Source organism: Oncorhynchus kisutch, linkage group LG2 (assembly GCF_002021735.2).
Source record: "Oncorhynchus kisutch isolate 150728-3 linkage group LG2, Okis_V2, whole genome shotgun sequence".
Lineage (NCBI taxonomy): Eukaryota > Metazoa > Chordata > Actinopteri > Salmoniformes > Salmonidae > Oncorhynchus > Oncorhynchus kisutch.
Genome location: NC_034175.2, coordinates 21,993,901 through 22,013,514, shown reverse-complemented (window position 1 = coordinate 22,013,514; position 19,614 = coordinate 21,993,901). Strand labels below are relative to the sequence as shown.

At 44.1% G+C, this 19,614-nt stretch overlaps 1 protein-coding gene across 3 annotated transcripts; it reads left to right on the top strand.

Annotated features, from left to right (window-relative positions):
• Positions 1–2,515: 2,515 nt before the first annotated feature.
• Positions 2,516–12,784, top strand: LOC109903810 (uncharacterized). 3 transcript variants are annotated; one of them, XM_031790966.1, is made up of 9 exons: positions 2,516–2,569; positions 2,877–2,933; positions 3,794–4,144; positions 5,020–5,286; positions 7,164–7,451; positions 7,883–7,987; positions 8,101–8,156; positions 8,261–10,186; positions 11,476–12,781. In XM_031790966.1, exons 1-9 carry the CDS (start codon positions 2,530–2,532, stop codon positions 11,500–11,502), a joined length of 3,117 nt encoding a protein of 1,038 aa, XP_031646826.1. In that variant the 5' UTR covers positions 2,516–2,529; the 3' UTR covers positions 11,503–12,781. The 3 variants fall into 3 exon arrangements, with proteins under 3 accessions (XP_031646826.1, XP_031646815.1, XP_031646836.1); XM_031790955.1 differs by having other exon boundaries at positions 11,473–12,781; XM_031790976.1 differs by lacking the exon at positions 2,516–2,569 and adding an exon at positions 2,576–2,667 and having other exon boundaries at positions 11,473–12,784.
• Positions 12,785–19,614: the final 6,830 nt, after the last annotated feature.

Genomic DNA, 19,614 nt, shown 5'->3' with positions numbered 1-19,614 from the left:
TGACCTCAGTAATACTCTTGTGGCTGAAGGGAAGCAAGTCCACGCAGCAATGTTCCAATGTCTAGTGGAAAGCCTTCCCAGAAGAGTGGAGGATGTTAAAGCAGCAAATGGGGGACCAGCTCCATATTAATGCCCATGATATTGGAATGAGACGTTCAACGTCCACATACTTTTGAACATGTAGTGTATGTCCAGGGAGCTGGGCAGGGACTACTGCCACTAACTGAGCAGCTATCTGGGCATTTCACTGGGCTCCTGAGTGGCACAGCGGTCTAGAGGCGTCACTACAGACCCTGGTTTGATTCCAGGCTGTATCACATCCCACCGTGATTTGGAGTCCCATATGGCGGCACACAATTGGCCCAGCGTCGCCCGGGTTAGGGTTTGGCCGGGGTAGGCTGTCATTATAATAAAAAATTGTTCTTAACTGACTTGCCTAGTTAAAAAAAATTGTTTTAAAAATAAAATACCATTTCCGTTGGGACTTCTAGACGTGTTGAGCTAAGCCCACTAAGGTTGGCCAGGGTCTGTTGTATATGGTCCGGCATAATATCATTGATACGCTTCACCACAGAGGAGGCAGCATCAAGACCCTACTACTACAGAGGGAGGTCTACATGATCCCCTGTCTAAAAACACTGACCCTAGTGGTCTGAATATTGACGTTTTTATGAACAGTCCGCTAAATGGTACAATTTCTCTTCCACAGTTTATCAGCTTGCTGTTATGATGTTCCCTTTGTCATAGATTTTGGTGTTGGTGCTACAGGTGCCAGCGGGAGGCAAATGTTATAAGTATGGCATTAGTGTTCTTGATTTCAGCAAGCGCACTAACTAACCCATATGCCTATGGCAACCCTATTACTACCATCAGTACCATTACTACTGAAGTCATCAACACTACCCCTACTAGGGATAATAGTAAGCCTACAAGCTTTATTTTACACCCACTACAACTTATTTCACAACCATAAATAATGCAAGACGCGCAAGCAGACATTTTCTCTAGGAAATTTTCTAGTTGCCTCAGTCTAGAGGGCTTGATGTCAAGTTAAACTATCTATGGATATGCATGTCACCCGCTGTCCCTGTCCCTCTGTCTCGGTGTCCATGCTTTGGATGTTAGAGATTGTCTCCATTTCTTCAACACATTTGCCATGGGCTGGGGAGGCATTTTTTGCCGTTTTAAAAGAACATTTTCTGAAATTCAACATATTTTGCTGACTTTTAATATGATATCTGAGTGAGAGTGACTAGCAAAATCAATGGGGGCCCGCTGGAGGTCAGGGACCCTGGGCACATGCCCTGCATGCCCGATCTGTGATTTCGACATGATTACTAGAAGTTTAGATAACTGGTTTTACAAAAAAACAAAAATAAGTTAGAGTGGTCTGGACCTCTGTGTCCTATGTAGCTACGGGCCTGAAGTGATCTACTACCAGTAGATTGGCGCAGAAAGAATGCACAGAAACAATAAGTAAGACTTGGCTTCTAGGCCCAATCAAGAGCTCCATTCTTTCATTTATTCAGGAAGAATACCGTGTCACTTTGCTGTGTTAAATTCACTGATGCACCTATAAACGTCACAATGCTTTGTGTTACGCCCTTGCTTTGTCTTCATTGGGATGCGTACATGTGCATGCTCCTTTCACTCCCGTCTACTTTCCACTTCGAGCTCTCACTTATAGTTGTTGTTAATGAATGCATCTTTCTCAAGGAACTACAATGCATGTTGACCATAGGTCAACATTACTGTATAGCCTAGTTCCACCAAGTAACAGAAAAAAAAATGCCCTTTGTACTTTAGTTCACTTTATTGGGAGCTCATTTCTCTGGATGTTTTTAAATAGCTAGGATTGATAGAACTTAAGCTTTTTATACAAGGTATGTTTTATTTATTTATTTTTATTTTGAGCTTTAATAGTTAAATACATTTTCCACACGGCCTACGTTACAAGGATACAATATGCGTTTGCGAGTTTGATCATTCCCTGTCTCTGTTAAAGGGCAGCACTTGCACATTCGTATTTTCACAATGCAATCACCTCAAAAGAAATTCAGCTCCCCACATTTATAAGTGGAGCATTTGTTAAGTATTCAACACAGGTAAAACTTGCTCTTGAATTATACTTTTTTTTTTTGGTTTTGCCACAACTATTCCCACAAGTGTTAACTGAGAAAGGACAGCAGGATATGGTTGTGATTTTGAATGGAAACTAACTGGTGTTTGTTCACTTAAATTGTCATCAGCTAGTAATGTTTGTAGCTGGTGTGCCTTAATAAACAAACCCAGTATGGATTGCGTGCTCTCTTGGCCCATAGGCTCACAATGCTGCTTTCAAGTAATTGAGGTGAACGATCCCTTTAAGAGGACAGGTGTGTCTGCAAGACAAGGGTGTATTCACTAGGAACCAAACAGAAGAAAAGGGGTGAAACAGAGATGGACCTATCTGAATTCGTCCTATAAGAAACTCTTATTTTTATTGCGCAACATTTTCCATTGCAAGAGGTTTTACTAAGGTGTGGCCTAATGAATACACCGGCGGAGACAGGTGAGCGTGGACAAAACCGTAAGTGAAACCTTTCACATTTAAACAAACTGGTTTTGCCAAAAGTCTTGCTTATGGCTTTTACAAATGAAACATGAGAGAAAAGAGAAAAGTCTGTCGTAAGTATTGACATTGAAAATCTTTCAAGACATGTTTTGAATTAAGTGAAAGTGAGTTTATTCACAATAAGATTAATCTGATGTACTCTGTCAGGTTTAGAATGCTAGCACGCTAAGCTACTAGCATGTCCTATTTGTGTTTTCAGAAGAACACAACCTGGGTTTCTTTCTTTCTGCGTTTTAATTAGTCTTAAACAAATCTTCCATAGGCTTTCCTGACTATGTGATGAACTTACACCTGCTTCCTGTAGTTCTGTCATTGGCAGGTAAGGCATCTCTCCTCCCTCAATTTTCTGACAGGGGCTTCAATGTTGACTTAATTGAGTACCCTAACCTAAAGCTGACCAAAAGGGTGTGCCTGTGGAAAGAATGCTGATGTGTGTGTTTTTAAAATGTGGGAGAGGTTGGACTAGTAGCTCTACATTTTTGGGAAATTCCAAGGTGACAGAAACAATGACTCCTCCCCAGCTCAGCTGCATTCTTAGTCTTTGTGTTCTATCGCATAAATGAAAAATAAAGTCACACACTCATCTCTCCTTGTGAATTTATTCAACCAAAGTTTTGGCTTAACAACCTTTATCAGGGTGTGTGATATTTTACCACACAATGTCCAAAGGCTTATCAGCTCTTCCATAACTGTTTCCCAAATGGCACCCTATTCCACCACACAGTGCACTACTTTTGACCATAGCCCTGTGGGCCTTGATCGGAACCCTATGTAGGGCACTATAAAGGGAACAGGGTGCCATTTGGGACACAGCCTCTGAGTCATACATTCTCTATCCAGTATCCACCTCTACTTTAAAAGTCTGCTGTTGTTTTACTGCAAATGATCAATGAGGGAACCTCGGTGCAATTCATCTCAATTTTTGTCCTTCTCATGCACACCTTGTAAAGTCAATCCACCATGACTGAGCATATTGATTTGATTTAGTATAATTCATCTGCTGAAGACCTTTGGGGCCTTTTATATGCTTACAAAGTGTTTTGATAATTCCCCCAACTATACCCCTCAAACACTCTCATACTAGTGTTATAACTTGTTATAATCACTGTAAGAAATTAAGCAGGTAAATAAGTGATAGTCATTGTATTCCTTTCTTCTCCCCCCTTTCCTACATTCCAGTCATCATATCTGTCACTCTCTCCCAGGACCTGGTCTCAATCCAGTTTAAGTCAGATCCAGTCCTGGTGCAGACTGGCACCGATGCGGTCTTCACGGTGGTCATAGTGTCCCAGGTGTTTTCCATCACATGGGGGTACCCAGGTGGGGTGACCCCCCTGGGGCTGTGGGTGGGGGGCAGTGCGGTGCTCAACACTGTGACCCAGTACCAGGGCAGGGTCACCATCACAGCCACCCAGCTCCGTATCAGCAGTGCCCAGCTGGGAGACGCGGGGAACTACACAGTGCAGGTGGACCCTTCGCCCACCACGGGCCTGGCCCAAAACTCAAGGTCCATACAGCTCAGGGTATTCGGTAAGGAGGGAGGAAAGGAGGGAGGGAGGAAAGGAGGGAGTGAAAGAAAGGAAGGAGGGATGTAGTGGGGGAGAGAAAGGAGGGAGGGAGGGAAGGAGGGAGGAAAGGAAGGAGGGATGTAGTAGGGGAGAGAAAGGAGGGAGGGAGGGAAGGAGGGAGGAAAGGAAGGAGGGATGTAGTGGGGGAGAGAAAGGAGGGAGGGAGGGAAGGGGGGAGGAAAGGAAGGAGGGATGTAGTGGGGGAGAGAAAGGAGGAGGATGGGAAGGAGAATTACAGAAGTGAATAGCAGTGGTGGAAAATCGAGCATGAAGTGTAATGTGATTATAGCCACTTGTTTGCCCAGACCTGTTAGTGTTTGTTATTACTGTTATTTTTAGCCACAGATAGCACTTCTATCTTTATATTCTCAGTCCAGGCCTAGCGCTTATAGGCATCTTGAAAGACACTTTTGCCATCTGCCCCTTTATTTACCATCTGCTCCCATGTCTGGATGTTGCTTCTTCTCCCAGCCCTCCATTATTTTCATTAAACAAAATTAGTTTAGGCAGACAACACTAAGTGTCTCTCTATTTTTCAGCATATTTTGAAGCTTGAATTGAATCCCCCTCTGTCTGTGGTCACACTGTGAAAGCCCAATAATGGCTCATTCAAAAGCTCTCCCTGTGTGTATCTCCCAATCAGTCTACTACTCCAGTATTCACTAGCCTGGTCCAAGAATAGTTTGTGGCATGATAATGACTATAGGAGGTAACAATTACCATAGGAGTTGGCATGACCATAAGAGTAGTCAATGACCATAGGAGTTATCAAGACAACACTAACCGATTTGGGACCAGTCTATAATCTCCCTTGCTTATCTTCTCTCCCCACCCTAGATGCAGTGGATGGCGTGACTATGTTTGTGCCGTCAGTGGCTCTGGAGGGGGGCAATGTGTCTGTGCGCTGTACCTGGACCAAGGGGACAGAGACCAGTGTGATGTGGGGTAAAGGGGGCTCTGTTCTCACCTCGAACTCCAGGATCACTATCGAAGGGGGCGACCTGGTGATCAACCCAGCCAGGAGGGAAGATGCCGGTGTCTACTCCTGCACCGTCGCTAACCTTGTCAGTGCTCAGACCGCCTCAAAGACCCTCACAGTTTACTGTGAGTCATTGCAGGCCCAGCTGCTAATGCTAATAACATAAGCCACACAGTGAGCAGGGCCAGTGAACAGGGTCGGATTCCAGACTTGGCATGCAGGGGTAATCCAGGGGTGATTATATGGCATATGAACACTTGATAAGTCATGGAAAAATGTGTAGGATTGTAATTAACTGTAAATTAGCTTTAAAACTGCAAAATTTTCTCTCAGCCTCATAATGGCAAAGTGTGTAGAATAGCATGAGATTAGCTATATAACTGCACAATTTTCTCTAAACCTCACCCCACTGCTGGATTGCCTCTGAAGCTAAGAAGGGTCGGTCCTGGTCAGTCCCTGGAGTGGAGATCAGATGTGGCTGGAAGTGGTGTTGGAGTGCCAGTAGGAGGCACTCTTTCCTCTGGTAAAAATAAATATACTGAACAAAAATTTAAAAGCAACCTGCAACAATTTCAACAATTTTACTGAGTTACAGTTAATTTAAGGAAATCAGTCAATTGAAATTTATTCATTAGGCCCTAATCTATGGTTTTCACATGACTGGGCACGGGTGCAGCCATGTGTGGGCCTGAGAGGGCATATGCCCACCCACTGGAGCGTCAGGCCCAGCCAATCAGAATTCATTTTCCCCCACAAAAGGTCATTATTACAGACAGAAATACTCCTCAGTTTCATCAGCTGTCTGGGTGGCTGGTGTCAGACGATCCCACAGGTGAAGTAGCCGGATGTGGAGGTCCTGGGCTGCCGTGGTTACACGTGGTCTGCGGTTGTGAGGCCAGTCGAACGTACTGCCAAATTCCCTAAAATGACGTTGGAAGCGGCTTATGGTAGAGAAACAAACCTCAAATTCTCTGGCAACAGCTCTGGTGGACATTCCTGCAGTCTGCATGCCAATTGCATGCTCCCTCAAAACTTGAGACATCTATGGAATTGTGTTGTGTGACAAAACTGCATATTTTACATTGGCCTTTTATTGTCTCCAGCAGAAAGTGTGCCTGTTTAACGATCAGCTTCTTGATATGCCACACCTGTTGGGTGAATGGATTATTTTGGCAAAGGAGACACTAACAGGGATGTAACCAATTTGTGCTCAACATTTTAGAGAAATATGTTTTTTTGTGCAAATGGGAAATGTACTTTTATTTATTTCAGCTAATGAAACATGGGACCAACATTTTACATGTTGCATTTACATTTTTGTTCAGTATAATAATAGCTCAATGCCCCGGGCAGGGATTGGGGACATTGCCCTGTGTAGGGTGCCGTCTTTCGGATGCGACGTTAAACGGGTGTCCCGACTCTCTGTGGTCACAGAGTAGCATGAGGTTAGCTATAAGACTGCACAATTTTCTCTCTGCCCCATGGCAAAAAGTGTAGAATTGCAGGGAAAACTGTGGCCCCAGATGCAGTGGTCTGGCTCTGACTGTGAGTAACTATCTAGTGTCCAGGGTTCTGTTAATTAGGGCACTTTTGAGAAGTCAGAGTAGTCTTTCCTTGTTTTAGTCTGTTTTCTTCTGTTTGGTGCCTAATGTACCTGACCCAGCAGTCAAAAAATGCTAATAATATGAGCTAGTTGTTCAACTACATTACACCAAGTAATGTCACTACCAGTTAGCCACATAAGTGCATTACTAAATAGGCTACAGGGCTAATTCTCATTAGCAATAATAGCACTACTCATAAAGCCTTGCGAGCCGCCTGATCCCGCATGAGCTTCCGGTATCATGCAACTCGCGAAGCTACTAGTCATACCCAACCTCCGTAATATTGTCCCCATTCATTTTGAGGTGAAACTTTACTGTGATAGTCTGTGAGCCACATGCTTTGTCTTTGAGTCTGTCTGTTGATGTTCCTCCTCCCCCCTCCTCCCCTCCACCTCCAGATGGTCCCGACACCCCCGTGCTGAGCAATGATTCTCCGGTAGACTGTGTGGGAGGAGCGGATGCAGTGCTAGGCCAGACGATCCGTCTCACCTGCATGTCCGACTCCCTGCCCCCTGCCACTTTCTCCTGGCAATACAACAATGAACCCGTGGCGTCTGGACAACCAGACAGTGGCGTGTTCAGCCTCCAGACCTTCTCCACCAACCAGAGCGGCCAATACAAGTGCGTGGCTAGCAACGCCATTACGGGCGCCACGTCGGAGCAGGGGACGGGCCTGGCCATCGTGGGTGAGTTATGCGGGACGAACACTGGCCTTGACCACTGCCGTGACTCATTCTGGTGACTGTTTCGTTTTGGACGGCGCAGCGGCATCCATCTTTGAGTGAAGAGAGGGGAACATTTTGGCACAGCCTAGCTCATCAGCGAAAGATTGATTCATCCAAATGCTCTCGCAATGGGAATCAAACTCTTTTTCTACGACATTCAGCTGTCTTCACTGTTCTTCCCTTTATTTCCACCATTCGTTCTCTCTCACCTCTCTTCCCCTGCAATCACTTCATCATTCTCTTTCTGAAACCTCGTCTATTTGTCTGTCTGGGCTCCGTGTCCGTGACACATTATCATTATTAATTTCTGTCTCCATCTCCCCTCCCTCCCACTCTTTCTGTCCCTGTCTCTCCCCCCCCCCACCTTCCTTCCCTGTTTCCCTCTGTCTCAGGCACATGCCTCAGTGCAGGGGCAGTGGCTGGCATAGTGATTGGCTGTGTGGTCGCTCTGATCTTAATCATCATGGCCATCGTATTCCTGGTGCGCTGGAGGAAAGGTGAGTGAGAGTCTGTCTGTCTGTCTGTCTGTCTGTCTGTCTGTCTTAAACATTCACGTTGACCTGTGTATACGATGTTTGAATACTGTATGTGACAATGTTGCTTATCGCAGTTGACCGAAGACCGGAGGCCACAGGACAAAAGGGACACCCAGACCTCATGCTTACAGTAAGACACTCATCTTTTCCCCAAAATATTATCATTCTGAAAGCACTTTATTTCATCAATTAACCCATTTCTTTCTTGCTCTTCTCTTTCTCTCTCCTTTTCAGCCTCCAGAGCCCCCTCCACCTGGTACCCGGACTTCAGGTGGCCAGCACTCTGTCCCACCCGATGGCCGCGAAAACACACACACACCGCCACGCGACACTAACACACTTCAACACAATGGCCATGCCAACAGCAATAGGTTCCCACACAATGCCCAACATCAGAATGCCAATTCATTTCCACGAAATGCCACCACGCAGGACCACAACACTTTCACACGCACTGCTGCACCTCAGAATGCCAACACACTCGACACCCTCCCACAGATGACTCAAAACCACCCGAACAATCCAAACATTCTCATACAAGCGGGTTCTACTCAGGTCGGTGTTAACCTTAACACACTGCCACACAACCAGCAAAATAGCAACGCACAGCTACCCACGGTTCACGTCAATCTCAATTCCTATCCAACTAATGGTCAACATCCCAACCAACAGTCACAGCAACAATTTACAAGCCCACAGGACAGTACAATGCAGTGGAGTGCCATCAATGTAGCCAACAGTGTTAGTGCTCCTCAAGTTCAAAATAACAGCCCACAAACGGTCACACAGACTGGACAGTCATACTCCAATCCCAGGATGCAACTTCACTTGTCATATCCTGGTGGTCCTTCACAGGTTGACCACAGTAACTTAGACACTGGTCCTCATGTCTCTACTGGTCCTGTTCCTACTGGTTACACACACGGTGGTCGAAGTCACACTCTCCAGCGAAACGCCAACACACAGGCCTGCCAGAGGGACCAGGCTACTGATACCCAGCCTAGACACTCCGACCCAGCAGCGGCCAGTTCTGTGCCACGGGATGCCAGTCATGCCACACCAAGTGCCAGCTCACACCACCAACAAATGCCTTGGGACCGTCTGAGGGGCACCCCGGCGTACCCCAACAACTCCCCCAGAAGGGTACAGGCTTCCCCCGACAGCAGCTACACCTCTGATAGCACAGAGTCTCCGTCCCAGGCTAGACGATTTCAACCACACGCCCGAAGGAGTGGGCCAGGAGCACAGACCCAGAGCCCCCCACAGAGCCGATCTACACCCAGGAAGGCTGCACCGACGGCGGGCAGACAGGCCCAGAACCTCCCCCACACTCATGGGACGAACAATCAGCCTGGGGCTCCAAGCCACACACAGTCACATATCAGTTCCCATGTACGCGATACACCAAGGCAGAGAGCCCGGCAGGATGTCAGAGCTCAGTCCCAGATCACAGCTCAGACCGCTTCTCAAAGCCAGACTGGCCCCAGGCAACAAAATGCCTCACATAGCCACCACAACCCCCAGCCGCAAAAACAGGGACCAGGCGCTCCACAGGGACTAATAACCAACATGCCCCGAGGCACCACACTCAACACTCAAGCTCTAACAAATCCAAATCACATCCCACAGACACAAATCGGAATTCAGTATGGTAGGGGAAACACACATATGATACCGCAGCCCACACAAGACCAGAGACAGACAGCAACACAAGGTTGGGGTGCAATATCACAGCCTGTTACACAGAACCCCAGTAGCCTCACTCAGACGGCCCTGGAGATGCACACACTGACGACCCCTAACCCTTTTCACAACCGTAACCAACAGACACAGGCCGCCCTGCTCAACACCCAAGCTCGAGGCCCTAACCCTGGGCGCCAGCGGCCGCCCACGCCCCCTCCCGTGATCCCTCTGGCTCAGTTTCAGACTATTCCCAGAGAACGCACCCAGCACCAGTCTCCAAACCGGGGCCCCGATGGCCCTCTCAGGCCCCCAGTTAACATACACACCACACAGAGACACCCCAACGCCCACCCGCCCCACAGACATCCCGACGCTACCATGCCGGCCAACCTGCACTCAGGAAATGGCCACCACGTGCACGCTGATAACACACACAGGCACGGCCATGCCCACAGGAATCCTGCCCACCCACGCCAGGTAAGTAAGCACCAAAGTAGTGTTTGATATCAGAGCCAACCGTTCCCATATGTTTGACATATGTTGATTAAGCCATTTCATGTTTCATTAATCGCCACACGGCTCTCTGTCTCAGATGTGTGATCATTATGTCTGTCTCATTATGTCATTCTCTGTGTACTTAGTTTCTTAGGTTTCCCCACCTCTCATTCTCAGTTAGTCCGCATCCCAAATGGAAACCTATTAACTTTATTTATTTAACTATATAAGTCAGTTAAGATCAACTTGTTATTTACAGTGACGGCCTACCGGGGAACAGTGGTAGTTTGGTTCAGGGTCAGAATGACACATTTTGACCGTGTCAGCTCGGGGATTCGATCCAGCAACCTTTACGGTTACTGGCCCAACTAATAGGCTACCTGCCGCACCTATAATATGTCTAGAATATGTGTGTCGCGGGTAGAGTTGCAAAACTACTGGTAATTTACTCAAGTTACTGTAATCTGTGATTTTGGTAATTAACAGGCCTTCTATGGTAACTTTGGTTATTTATACATGAATAACTTTAAAAAGATGTATTCATATATAGTATTAATTTTTTTATATCTGTGTCCATATTGCCCATGAGTTTCTAGTGAATAGACCACATGGTACAAGAGAAAATGGCCTAATTCATGAGAAAAGCACCTAATCAACTATGGCATTATTTAAAATGAACTCTTCCAACTATTGACTTTTTTTTCACCAGTTTGGCGCCAACACATTAACAATAAGAACATATTGACACGGTCAAATAAATATATAAAGGATATTTCATAACAGTGGTATTCACTAAGTCACTAAGTTGATGTTTTATATTTAGGATAACGTTTTACAGCTTTGTAATTTATTTAGATTAAAAAATAAAATAAAAATCGTATTATTTTAAATATTTGACACGTGATGAGGCTACGCAGAGGGCCAGAGATAATTAGACACCTGTGAAAATGTGAAGTACCCAAAAGAGCCTCTAGATGTCTTGTGATAAATTACATAACATCGTTGAAACTTCAAAAGCTTCCAGTTATATACCCTCCCTTTGCAACCCGAGTCACAGGGAAGCATGACAAGCAGATTTTATAGCGGGGCCTGCACTTCCTGTTGAGCGACTGGTATCTTTCTGCTGGAGTAATGACAAGAGTATTTGGCAGGGATACAGCCAGGGTAGTTTAGCTGGATGTTTGTCTGTCTCTACCGTACCAGTGTGTCAGTGGCTATGTTGAACACGACTTGTATATAATTAAGGTCTTGTTCTTTCTCTCCGACAGCAGACCCACCAAGGGAGGCCGAGACACTGAGTGATGCCAACGGACACACACACACCAGCAACTGACAAGAGGAGAAACACAAGCATGGATGACTATGGGAGCCCTACTGTAAAGCAATGGAGACCAAGCAAAAACACACGTGTGCACGTGCACACACACACACACACACACACACCCCCACCCACTCACACACTCTCACACACACTTCCCGCAGTCGACTCCCCCTGCCTGTCAAGTGTATGTTATCTGTTGATTTTCAACAGTACCGACAATGAGTCACTGGAAAACACACACTGATGTGTCCTTTCTGAAGCTCCATACAACCAAATAGTAGGAATGAGAAAAAGGCCTTATTGATGGCGAGAATCTCCAGGCCGTATGTACGTGGCCTCTCCCATTCAGCGTGTTCAGAGAGAGAATGAGGCACTGCCACAACAACAAGGACTTGTTTCCATTCATGTCTGTGTGTGTGTTGCTCCTTGTGACTAGAATAAACAGTAACAAGGACAGGAAAAAAGAACCCTTGCTGGACGGATTCCAATTGATTGAATGGACTTGGCCCCTGGGAACTACTGTGTGAAAATTCGGAAGGAAATAAAACCCCCTCTGCGACTTGCTTTATTTAATATTTCCATGGAAGTATTTACGTGGTGACTCTCTGTTTACAGATGCTTCTCTTGACACCACTCAATTAAGGGGATTCGCTTCGGCGCCTGGGCTTCGGAAGCAATGCGCAACTAACTATGAAGGAGACCCCACAAATGGATGGGCCGCTTATTAATTAAGCGCTTTTATGCGGCTTAAATGACTCGGAAAATAATAGCGGCCATGCGTGGAGGAGGTCAGCACAAAGAAGCTGCTGAGCTGCAACATTTTCCTCGACTCACCAAAGCAAAACAATTTGCTCTGGGACTACAGTGTTCTTTTGTGTGGGGGATTGGCACATTACAAGTGATCTCTTTTGGAAGGAATCTTAGTTTTCTTTAGAACAAAATGTGCATTTCATGTTTTTGTTTTTCTGTTACGTGGTAAATATGTTGGCACTGCCATTGCGATATGTGTCTTTGTGACTCAGGGAGGCTGTTTTATATTAAAATACATGTTCCATGAGAATACAGAATAGAGGGCCACCAGTTGGGGACCAGTTTGGGAACCCTGGGCTAGGGGTTGTTTCTAGATTGGAAGCCCCCTCTCTTCCCCATCCAATTCCTTTACTTGACTTGAGGTTTTTAAAGATTAGGGGTCTCCATTGAACATGCTTTTCATGACCAGTATGCTTTATTGATGATAATAAAGGGTTTTGATTGCCCCACGTGGTGTCTTGTGAATGTCGATCATTGGGAGGAGTTTATTTACAGGAAAATACTGTATGTCAGTGTATTATATGACATTCATTTTGATATAATGTTACCTACTGGTTTAATCTTAACTACCTACTGATATAATCTTAACTGCCTACTGGTATAATCTTAACTGCCTACTGGTATAATCTTAACTACCTACTGGTATAATCTTAACTACCTACTGGTATAATCTTAACTGCCTACTGGTATAATCTTAACTACCTACTGGTATAATCTTAACTGCCTATTGGTATAATCTTAACTGCCTACTGGTATAATCTTAACTACCTACTGGTATAATCTTAACTACCTACTGGTATAATCTTAACTGCCTACTGGTATAATCTTAACTGCCTACTGGTATAATCTTAACTGCCTACTGGTATAATCTTAACTGCCTACTGATATAATCTTAACTGCCTACTGGTATAATCTTAACTGCCTACTGGTATAATCTTAATTGATTTTGAGATAATCTTGGCCTCCAGGCATTCTGATCATCTTCAGGTGTTACAAATATTCCCAGAATATTGTATTTACTAAACTGTTTTTAAGTTGAAGAATCTGCGCTGTAAAATTACCAGCACCAGAGTTGCCAGACGAATACTGTAATTTTGCTCCACAGCAGAGATTTTCCTTACTGTGAAACCAATTACTGTATTCCTGCTGTAAATTTGGGCACATGATTCCATGGCAGAATCTATTGGATGAGTCATGGTTGATAGAGGGAATAAGCCCACTGAATCTCAAGCCGTATCTTAGAGCAATAACAATGAGGAAGATATGTTGATCTCTGTATTCGGGACTAAGAACAGGAGAAAGTCCTTTTAGAGAAACGAGTTGACCTTTTGAACCCTGTTTTGTATGTGCTGACACTCGGTGAGAAAGACACGTTGAATTTAATAAAATACTGTTATTCTTTTGCCGAGTATGCAGACTCCCTTAGGGAGTTGTTGATTTTCCACATTAGTGAAATGTATGTCTGTTTCCTCAGCTTGTTATGGAGGAATTAGGAGCTCCTGGCTTGCTGCTCGATCAGTCCCTCAGCACAGCTCCCACTTGTGAGTACATCAAATACAGCCCTGCTCCATAACTGCTAAGGTAGAAGGACTTTGTACTGTTGAGGAATGGTAGAAATCATATTATGGTTACAGTATCCTCCAAAGCTAAATGACTGTCTGTTATTCCAAAATGATAGGAATATGTCACGTAGGAAGACTCCATTGCCGACTGTACATGCTGATACTGCTTCTTTCCAGAATGCAATTTGCATGTACATTGAACGTGGTTGTTTTCCTCTCCTTCCATGATTTACTGTGTTTGCTGCAGCAAATTTTAATTGTTTATGCTTCACATTAGGGCAATAAATTAGCGTACGAAACAAGGCAACAGGAATGGATGTGTAAAATCAGCATTTTTGTTGTGATTAAATTACTTACTGGTGTGTGTGTCTCGTCTTTATCACACAGTGGCTCCACGAAGCCCTCCTGACCCAGACGTGCCAGTGCTGCTCATCGTGTGTGTAACCCTTGCTGTGGTTTTGGTGGTGGTTTTTCTGGGGATCTACTATGGCTTCCAACGCCACAGGTAGTATCAACCCTAGAGGGTGTCTCACACACAGGACAGTCAATGGACCTATTCAAATACCCTTCAAATGTATTCGTACTTCTTTCCATGAGGAAATCACCGATCTGACACATTGATTGAAGCAATGGGGAACTAATGTTTTCACGTATCCACTCTTGTACTGATCAGTGATTACCACAGGGAAGGGAAGAAAGAAAGCATCCGTTTTAGAGGTATTCACTCACTGCACAGATATAACCTACATGGCTGTAAGTCTCTTCTTCGTTTCCATCAGTGCTAAGAAAAACACCACTGACACCACCAGAAGAAATGGGTCCATTTTTTTATTTTTATTTTTAAACCTTTATTTAACTAGACAAGTCAGTTAAGAACAAATTCTTATTTTCAATGATGGCCTAGGAACAGTGGGTTAACTCCCTGTTCAGGGGCAGAATGACGGATTTGTACCTTGTCAGCTCGGGGATTTGAACTTGCAACCTTTCGGTTACTAGTCCAATGCTCCATGAGGATGAGTCCCGAAGTAAGACTTAAATCCTTCTCATTTTGAACACCTATCTATTATTTTCTATTTCAATTCCATTTTTAACACGTCTCTCTTTGCAGGGACTGGCTGGAACATCGGCGTGTTTGTCTGCACAGGATGTGCATCTGCATGCAAATGTATTGGCTGAAGCCCAGTAGCAACATAGGTTGTATTCCAAATGGCATCATATTCTCTATTTTGTGAGAGAAATTTGACCAGAGCCCTATGGGTCCTGGTCAAAATGAGTGTACTATAAAGGGAATAGGGTGCCATTTGGAACACAACCATAATTTCAACAACGTCTGGAGTTGAGTATCACATCAGTCTGTCTGCAATAAACATTATGAGCAGCAAAATCAGACAGGAGTTTTTATGTATTGTGACTCCACTAGGGGGAGCCAAACGTGCAAGAGAGACTTCAGGGGCCTCATCGATTAGAACCATTTCCTTTGCCTCTAAGGTATTTTCCATTAGATAGGATTTTACAACACTGCTTGTTCAATTTCACAAAATTAAAACAATAGACTTGAGCCATCGGCAAGTAAAACTGTCTGCAATTCAATAAATATACAGAACTCAGATAAAACTGGTGAATAGCAACAAGGAAATCCACAGTCATGTTTAGCTCGTCTAAAAATGATCACAGTCAGATATTGATTTAAACCACAACAGAGAAAACAGAAACCCCAGAGAATGCATGCAAGGCCTATTTGCTCGCTACAGAAAACGTCAACATCCTACAACTGCCACTTGTTCTTGCGTTGATGCACAGAGGGTTCTTTTTATAAGGCCAGACATACTGTAGCAGAAGAGCATCCACTGAAATACGAACATGAATGGTCAACAAATCAAATATAAATCAGATCAACAAACAAAAAATAGGCTTGTGTTTTCAATCGCTGCTTTCCTGCTGTATTTTCGTTTATTTGTAAAAAAAAAACAATTGATTTATAAAATATAAAAAATTGCGAACCATTTGTGACCATACTGTACCACCAGCATAGAAATAGAGTTCTGGTCATCAGGTCTTATCTTAAAGTGGCCATCAGCAATCGAAACAATAATAAAGCCTTCTCCCTACCCCTGTTCCGGCAAAAAGCTGAGGGACGGGGCTGGAGAAATGTAACCACTCTCATGTTCAGAGACAGAGCAATGGATGCAAGACTGATCATCCACGACGTAAAATGATAGTTTTAACCATGTTTTGATGCTATGCAGTGTTTGTTTACATTTACTGCAAACATTGGAGTTAAACCAACTTATATTTGTCGGCTCTGATGGTACGAGAGTTGAACTACGCTCACAAGGTATTTATATTCTTCAACCATCAATGGGTACTTACAGTATCATTAACTTATACATCCAAAAATGGATGAAGCAACTGCAGATTGCCCTTTTAAAGGAAATAGATTTACATGTGTTCCATTTATGTATTACCGTTGTGCATTTATTTATTACCAGGGAGGGGTTGGGCAGAGGCCTATCAGCTGTTATGAGGCCATAAGAAAAAACACATCTTAAACGATAAGCAGCTGAGCTAATGTGTGACCTCCCCCATCCATTGTCCTGCTACTGTAACATCCTGTTGGCTCAGAAGTGCTTTACCCGTATAAATAAAACATGTGTTTCTATGGCTCTACCACAGTAAGTCCTTGAGAGGCATGAAAAGGAATTCAACCATTGTTCAACCATCTTGTCTTATAGTTGATGCTAAATGCACCTTCATTTGTCAAGGGCCTCGAAACAGCAGAATGACAATTGTGAAAATGACAATGTCAAGAATTGAGACATAACATATATTCAGACTCATACTTAAATATCTTAGAATATATCTTAGAATTGTTGCTGCTGAGGATAACACATTAACCTGAGGTCTCTTGAGGGCGACAGAGTCATCACAGCTGCAATCTTTTCATATCGCAGGAGGGTCACAGAGACAGACACAAGAGTCACATTGTATACCCAGGTCTGGCGAGAGAACACCGCGTGGCATTCGATGCGTGAATCAGCCGCTGTCACAGTTGACCGTGGTGCATTGCCGAGCACGAGACGCCAGCCAGTCAGACCGTACCGTTTTGATAAACAGCTCTTGACTTGCTCGCGCCGCACACAAACCACGCTGAAGTTTCCGGGTAATTATGGGGAGAGACTAAGAACAAACCATTCTAATTATCACGTGGCTTCATCTATCAGCTCGCCCGACACACACACACTGTAGGCACAAATGTCAGGGAGGCGCTCGTCATGACAGTCCCTGATTAAACACCCTCCGAGATGGCAGCTTTTCATCTGACACGGTGTGTGTCTACCATCATTACCATGGGGGCCCAGCGTTCCCCTGATACCCCAACCCCCCCAATCTTACCTTTATCAGTACCACCAGGGTGCTCTAAATGCCCTGCTAGATAGAGGACCTCTGTCACTGCTGTGAAATGCTGTGTCATTATGTCAAAAGTATGACACCTGTATTAAACCTGGCTTTTCACTATACAATCTATACAATTAGTGTTAGATTGGAGCCTCGATCGGTGGCACACACATAAACATAGGCTGTATTCCAAATGGCACAATTTTCCCTATGTAGTGCACTACTTTTAACCAGGGACCATAACCCTCTTGTCAAAAGTAGTGCACTAACTACAGAGCTATGAAAAAGTATTTTGATTTTCTCAATTTTCACATATTTTGATACTGAATGTTATTAGATCTTCAACCAAAACCTAATGTTAGATAAAGGGCTCCTTCTATATATGAAGGCAAGTCGTCCAGGTCCTGAGGCAGCAAAGCATCCCCAAACCATCACACTACCACAACAATGCTTGACCGTTGGCATGAGGTTCTTACTGTGGAATGCAGTGTTTTTTTGCTAGAAACCAAAAGGTTTACTTAAGTTTGCCAAGATGCACCTGGAAGCAGCTGGGCGATCATCAAGACTATTGGAAGAACGTTCTATGGACAGATGAGTCAAAAGCTTTTTTTGGATGACATGGGTCCCTCATACCAACGGTCAAGCATGGTGGTGGTAGTGTGATGGTTTGGGGATGCTTTGCTGCCTCGGGACCTGGAGGACTTGCCTTTTTCACGGCACTGTGTATGTACTGCAGGGAATAGGGTGCTATTTGGGACTTATACTTAGTATAGTTGGATGTAAACAAATAGTTCCTCACTGCCGCTGGACTATGAATCCCACTTATCTTGGCTCTATGTTAATCTGTGTAATATGAGACTTGCTTTTCAACAGAGGTGTGTGCGTGTGCCTGTTCGTGTGTTTGTGTGTATGTGCATGTGCATGTGTGTGTTGTATGTGAAAGACAGACCGGACACACAGCACATGTTCATCAGAGGTTCCTTACTAAGAAGGAAATGTATTTATTGAATATTTATGAATTTATTTATGAAGTTATTCTAAGCAGCAGATCAACAGAGTTAGTGATACTCAATAGCAAAGATCGACTGGTTTGGCCATATTGCTCTGGCAAATGCCATATCGGCTCATCTAATTGTTTTTAATATTTTTGGGCCGTTATTTGGCTAATAATGGGGCCATCAAGGAAATGAATTGGCCTTATCATTTTTGTTGTTGTTGACATGGTTGGCTTGGTTCCATGGAAAATGGTGAACAAGCATGTTGCAGTAGATGTACCAAGAAATGAAGTGTTGAAACAGTTTCCATTGAATGAACTTTGACCCACTTCTTTGTCCATCGTACCTCAAATCTGACGCAAGTACAACCATTCAAGGCACGTATAGACAATTGTGTGGTTGCTTTGCTCTATACATGGGAACTAACGTCTTGCCAGTTGTAACCGCAACTCGAGATTCTCATGAACAGTTTGTTTTTGGTTTATAGTAACGGTCTAGTTACTAGGGATGATGCATTGTAATTGACCGTATCTACTCACTATTCAGTCATTAATTCCATCATACAGTTTGAGTCTACACATGAACTCCTTGCTCGAGCACCAAGCAGAAATGTCCTTTTATTCCACACTGCAGGATTTCCCCCAAATTAGACTCAACTACCTCACATGTTCAGTTGGCATTGTACTCAACATCGTACTCAAATAGCACATCGTTTTAGCCATTTTGTTGTACAGGGATGTTTGAATTTTGATGCTGAAGAGTCAAAAAAGTCTGTAAAAACTTAGCAAAAACGACAGTGTAATAAACTCAATGGCATGAGTTGTGATTTCACATGGTTTGTGTGAGTTCTTGTGTGAAAACAATCAGATAGGCTATGTTGACATGAACTAGAGGGGACAGTAAATCAGAGAGTTTGATATTTCCCAAATGTAATTAACATTCTCCACATGCTGAGTGATCCATGTAAAAGGTTGGGCGAGAGGATTGTATTTTTTAGGTTATTAGTGTATTTAACAATAGATGGTATTCAGCTATTTATCCATAACGCTAATACTAAACCCAATTTGAAACCTTACTGTGACTACACACCTAACACATAATCCATAACCCGAGCCTCAGCTGCCAGGCCTCACATCCTAACTCTAACCCTAAACATAAACCCAAACTGTAATCTGGGTAAGCTGTTGCATATCAACAGAGTTGCAGTTGAGTTTTTTTGATAGTTTGAGCATTTACAGAAAGATCATCTGTTGTGGAGAGTCCCCCCCCCCCCCCCCCCTCCCAAAAAAGGAACATGTCAATTTTCTTTCCTGTTTAGCACGAACT